The sequence below is a fragment of the Gastrolobium bilobum genome, unplaced genomic scaffold (genome assembly GCF_033153095.1).
Source record: "Gastrolobium bilobum isolate Gb01-03AN ecotype WA unplaced genomic scaffold, APGP_CSIRO_Gbil_v1 utg20024, whole genome shotgun sequence".
Classification (NCBI taxonomy): domain Eukaryota; kingdom Viridiplantae; phylum Streptophyta; class Magnoliopsida; order Fabales; family Fabaceae; genus Gastrolobium; species Gastrolobium bilobum.
The window spans coordinates 1-5,717 of NW_026895953.1; the positions used below are offsets into that span (position 1 = coordinate 1).

General features: G+C 37.0%; 1 protein-coding gene across 1 annotated transcript; it reads left to right on the top strand.

Annotated features, from left to right (window-relative positions):
* The first annotated feature begins 2,926 nt into the window (after positions 1 to 2,926).
* Positions 2,927 to 4,840, top strand: LOC133296944 (uncharacterized). The gene is made up of 7 exons (XM_061495989.1): positions 2,927 to 3,257; positions 3,373 to 3,614; positions 3,700 to 3,906; positions 3,997 to 4,089; positions 4,186 to 4,287; positions 4,374 to 4,673; positions 4,823 to 4,840. The coding sequence occupies exons 1-7, from the start codon at positions 2,927 to 2,929 to the stop codon at positions 4,838 to 4,840; spliced, it is 1,293 nt and encodes a 430-aa protein (XP_061351973.1).
* Positions 4,841 to 5,717: the final 877 nt, after the last annotated feature.

The following is a 5,717-nucleotide window of genomic DNA, read 5'->3' on the forward strand; positions in this document are numbered from 1 at the left end:
ACATGAAGAAAATTATGGAGGCAAAGAATTTTACGAACTAGTCAAAAGATGAAAGAACAACCGTTGTATGAAGGGAGTAAGAAATATTCAAAGCTTTCTTTTATTGTGAAGTTATATCATATCAAGTGTTTGTGCAAGATAAGTGACAAGGCGATGTCTTTAATATTGGAGCTAATACACGATGCATTTGACCATGCAAAGATTCCTTCTTCATTTTATGAGGCAAAGAAAACTATTACGAAGTTGGGATTGGATTACCGAAGATACATGCTATCCAAGAAACTGTATGTTGTATTGGGGTGAGGAAAATGTAGACATGCAATTTTGCAAGGTTTGTACTTTATCTAGATGGAAACCTTGTGCCAAAGGAGGTGAACCACAACATGGAAATAGCACGCGTAAAGTGGCTGCCAAAGTTGTACGTTATTTTCCACTTAAACCACGCTTGCAAAGATTGTTCTTGTCTACAAAGACCACTGAAGACATGAAATGGCATGCTAACCACCCGAAGTTAGCAGAAGAGGGAAAAGGAACCGAGTTGGTGATCGTGATGCACAAGGGAATGCCCAACAATGGAAAAAGAAGAGCATATTCTTTGACCTTCCATATTGGAGACATAATTTATTGCGCCACAATCTTGACATGATGCATATTGAGAAGAATGTATGCGATAATATCATTTACACGTTGCTTAATGATTCTTCAAAATCAAAAGATCATTTAAGTGCTCGAAGAGATCTACAAAGAATGGGTTGCAGGACTGACCTTTGGCCAAATGACAATGGAAAATATCCTCTAGCAGTGTATACAATGACCAATCAAGGGAAGAAGGCTTTTCTAAAGACTTTGCGGAATATCTCTGTACCTGATGGTTACGCAAGCAACATATCTAGGTGCATTGATGTTGATTCTATGCGAGTGAGTGGGATGTTGAAAAGTCATGATTGTCACATATTGATGGAGCAACTACTACCATTGGCTACGAGAATATCATTGCCTGATAATGTATGTAGCATCTTGATTGAATTATGCTCATTTTTCAAGCAACTATGTGGTAAGGTGTTGAGTGTTTCGGAACTGGATAATATACAACGTCAAGTTGTGCTAACCCTATGCCATATGGAAATGTTATTTCCCCCTTCATTTTTCACCGTCATGATTCATTTGATTGTTCATCTTGCTGACGAAGCTAAGCTTGGAGGTCCGGTTCACTATCGGTGGATGTATCCTATTGAGAGGTATTTGGGACAATTAAAATCATATGTTCGTAATAAGGCACAACCAGAAGGTTCAATTGCAGAAGGTTACCTTATGCAAGAGATCTTAACTTTTTGCTCAAGGTACTTGGACAATATTGAGACTCGGTGGAATCGACCTAGACGTGTTGATGATGCTCATGATGATATACAGCCTCAAACGCGCATTGATGTTTTTTTCCCCAAAGTAGGTAAGCCAATTGGTGCATCAACATTTTGCAATCTCACTAACATGGAAAGATTACAAGCACATAGACATGTGCTTACCAATTGCCCACTTGTTGAAAAATATCTTCAGTAAGTACCTAGGTTTTTGACTAACAATTTCTTGTCATTGTTTAAGTTATTAGGTTTTTAAGATTTAAATGAAGTTTTTATTTAGGGAATTTAGGACAGATGTTAAGAGGCAACTAAGGAGGACTACTCGAAGTCAAGCAGAGATAGATAAGCGGGTTCATAGAGAGTTTGTAGATTGGTTCTCCAAACGAGTGAGTTAACTAGCAAAGATTAGATACACCTTTAGTGTAATAATTTATATAAAATTCTAAGCATTATCATTAATACATTTGTCTGTCTAGATTATTGTAGATATCAACAATATTGAGGAATCAGATGTAGCTATCATGCTTTCTCTTGCTAAAGGTCCATTTTATGAAGCTAGAAGGTTTAATGCATATAATGTAAATGGCATTAAGTTTCGGACCTTAGAAAGAGACAACAACCTGAAAACACAAAATAGTGGGGTTTATGGGACTTTTGACACTAGAAGCTACTCAAGTAGTAAAGATGGCCAAATGATATGTGGGGGGGTTCCTTATTATGGTAAATTGATTGACATCATAGAGATTAATTACAATGGTTTATTCACAGTGGCTTTGTTTAAATGTCAATGGGCTGATACCACTACTCAAAGAGGGCTAAAGAAAGATAAAATGGGATTTACGCAAGTAAACTTTTCAAAACTAATACATACTGGTGAAAAAGAAGATGATGAGCCATATATTAAAGCTTCAGAAGCTCAAATGGTGTTTTATGTTGATGATGAGAAAGAAAAAGGTTGGAGCATTCCAGTTCATGTAAAGCCACGAGACTTGTATGATATGGGTGAAGACGCTATGACATGGACTGGCCAATTTCCATCACAGAACTTGGATCAGGTTGATGTCGATGACACAACACCTTTACAATTATCACGACCTTTCACGGATGATGACAATCCAATTGTCCTTGCTAATCTAAACGAGGATGAAGAAATGGAAATATCATAATACTTTGCCTGAATATAGTTATAACTTGAGCAGATTACAATTTTTTTTGGTATTGTATTGTGCTTAAGGTTAAGTGGTGTTTTTTGTTCACATCACTACATCATTTTTTGTGATAAACAACTTATCAAAGTTATTTGCAAGCAAAAATATGTAAACATTATGCTTTAAATAGATCAAAATATGTACATGCTGGATGAAATTAAAATGTCTAAAATTCCCAGTACATTCTGATTTGCAGGTATAATATGCGCAAGTTAAAGTAGCATGTTGTTTTTCACTGATTTAAATTTTAAAACAGAAATTGTCATGTTGCTTTTTGCTGGTGTTACTAATTACCTGGGATTTTTATGTTCTGTATCTATAAATATGTATGCTTGCAAACATTCTTATGTAAGCAGGACAATGGCACGTACAAAAAGGTTCACTAAAAGGACCAACTCGACAACCTCCAATGCTAATGAACTCATAAGCAATGAACAAGAACAGAACATAAACGTCCAACTTACGACTGAAGAACTGAATAGTCAGCCACATCACATAGTGGTCCACCAACAAGTTCCTTCTGCTCAATCTGCTGAATCTGCTCCTACACATGCTGCATCTTCATCTGCTCAACCTACACCAGCAATATCTCAATCTGAATCAGTTGGTCGTCAATCTGAGGACTCAAATCCAAGACCACGAAACCCTTCCCAAAGGACATGCAACAAGTATTGGGTTGTTGATGTGTTAGGTAACTCCGTCTGATTTACCTGTATTGCATTCTTATATAATGATATACTTGATTAAACATTCTCACTTATATGTAATTTTCATTTTTGGCACTTGCATTAACAACAATGTAATAGCTGATAATGGAATGGCTGATGAGGAGAGATTACGTGTGCGGGATCTTTTGGTACTTCCTCCTCATAAGAGGGTAGTTCTTGAATGGAATGAAGACAATCAACCTGTTGGGGAGGCTGCTGGCCTATTCGGTGGTTTTTTGGGACACATTGCATGTAACCCTAACATATTCCCTATAAGTTATGCAAGGTGGCCTGACGTACCTAAGATCTACAAGGACGATGTTTGGGTCAGCACTATTAAGGTCAGAATGCTTTTTTTATTTTCAAATAGGTTCCTGTTGTAATTATATTAATATTTACAATTTTTAGCTCACTTTTCTCTTGCAGAAGAGATTCGTTATGGATAATGATGACCACTACCATTATTGTATGGGCAACATGGGTAAGAAATGGAAAGACAATAGGTGGAGACTAGCCAATGAAATATATGAGAAAGATAAAACTTTTCAGGAAAACCTTGATCTTTACCCTGAAGGCATGACAAGAGAACAATGGGCAAGTTTTTTGACATACAAAACAAGTGAGAAGGCAAAGGTAACGAAGGATGCAAAACTGCCTTTGTATGTTGCTGTCACTTGTATTCAAAATTAATATGTTAATTATTTTGTTTCTTCCATCATGCAGAAGTATAGTATTATCAATACTGCAAATAGACAGAAACAAACAATCCCACACACACTTGGCTCAAAGACGTTAGCAAGGAGGAAAAGGGAGCTGGTATGGTTTTATTAAAATGTTTAATCTTTTATTATGTCACTATTTTGCTTCTGTAATTAATGGAAATAATGGGCTTGGTGTCATGGCATTTGTCAGGAGATACAAGAAGGACGCAAATTTAGCAGAGGTGAGATGTATGCTGTTTCTCATATAAAAAAGGATGGCAATTTTGTGAATGAGGAAGCTAGGCTAAAAAATGTATTAACACTTCCTTGTAATTTGTTTTTATATCAATTTCTAGCTTTGAGGTACACTTATACAAGGTTCTCATGCCCTGTATGTAGGATAATTTAATTATAGAGATGGATAAAGCCAATTTCGAAGATGAGGCTTTTGTAAATGTGTTTGGGAAGGAGCACCCAGGTCGAGTTAGAGGCATGGGTTTTGGGGTGGTCCCAAGCCAAATCCGTAGAACATCTACCAGTTCAGCCTCAACTTCTTGTAGTGGTCCTACACAAGCTGAGTATGATGCCCTGAAAGGAGAATTGGACACTATAAAAGGCAAGATGGCTGAGTTTGATACATTGAAATCGCAAATGGCACATTTTATGCAAAATTTTGTTGGCCACTCACCATCTAATCAGGTATATGGCAGTTTTTCTGTAAATTGCATATTCAGTTTGACTATATTTTTTTTTCCTTTGTAAAATTTGTGCTATTAGTGCAAAGCATTTCAGGTTGTGGTGTGGCACCATTGTCCTTTGGCTATTCTGATATTGTTTTCATTCTTCAGATATTTATCATTTATTGAACTTGAATCGACATTGTGACTTTGAACATGTGTTTTGATGTTAAAATGGGAATGAAAAGGATATCTTGTGTAAATTAAAACCCCGAATATTGCATTGAAGTGCAGAATTCTGATTTTAATACTAATGGGCTGATTTTGTATGTTTCAGTCCCAAATTAGTGTTATTTCTCCAAGCAAAAAGAATGAAGAAAAATTGGGCCAATCCTTGTTGATCAGAAGCCCTAAGTGAGAAAAGAAAGAAACAAAGGTGAGAAAAACCAAATCAAAAGAAGAAAATAAAAGAATGGGCCAGATGAAAACCAACCAACCAATGGCCCAAAGAAGAAAAGAAGAAAAGTGAGAAAAGAAAGAAAAGAAGGGAAACAAGAGACAGAGGCAGAATCGTGAGAAAGATCAGAAAGGAAGAGAAAAAAAACCCCTAGCACTCAAACCGTCCAAGAAAACCCACCTCCATCTAGACCCTCATCTCAACCGCTCTTTCCAAATCCCTTCACCGATCTAGACCGCCCTTCATAATCGGTCGAAGACACAGAATCCTAGCCTACTCACGGTTCAGTTCTTAAATCAAACCAACCCACACAAACCCTAGCCGATTTTGTTACAACAAGGAAAATCCAAACAAATTGATGAGCTGGAGGTTGTTAGTGGCTGGAGCTACTTTTGTGGTGCGTTGCTAATCGTGCAAGGGACACCCACGATCGATTGGAGCGAGGAGCGTACGTACGATTGGAGGAGGTGATTTTGGAGGAGCTATAAAGAAAGGGAAAAAGGCATTTTGTAGGACACTCTCTCCCTACCTCTCTTCTCTCGGCTGAATTTTATTTTGGCTCTTAGAATATTTTATGTTACTGTTTTCTGTTTCTGTTTTCAATTTTAG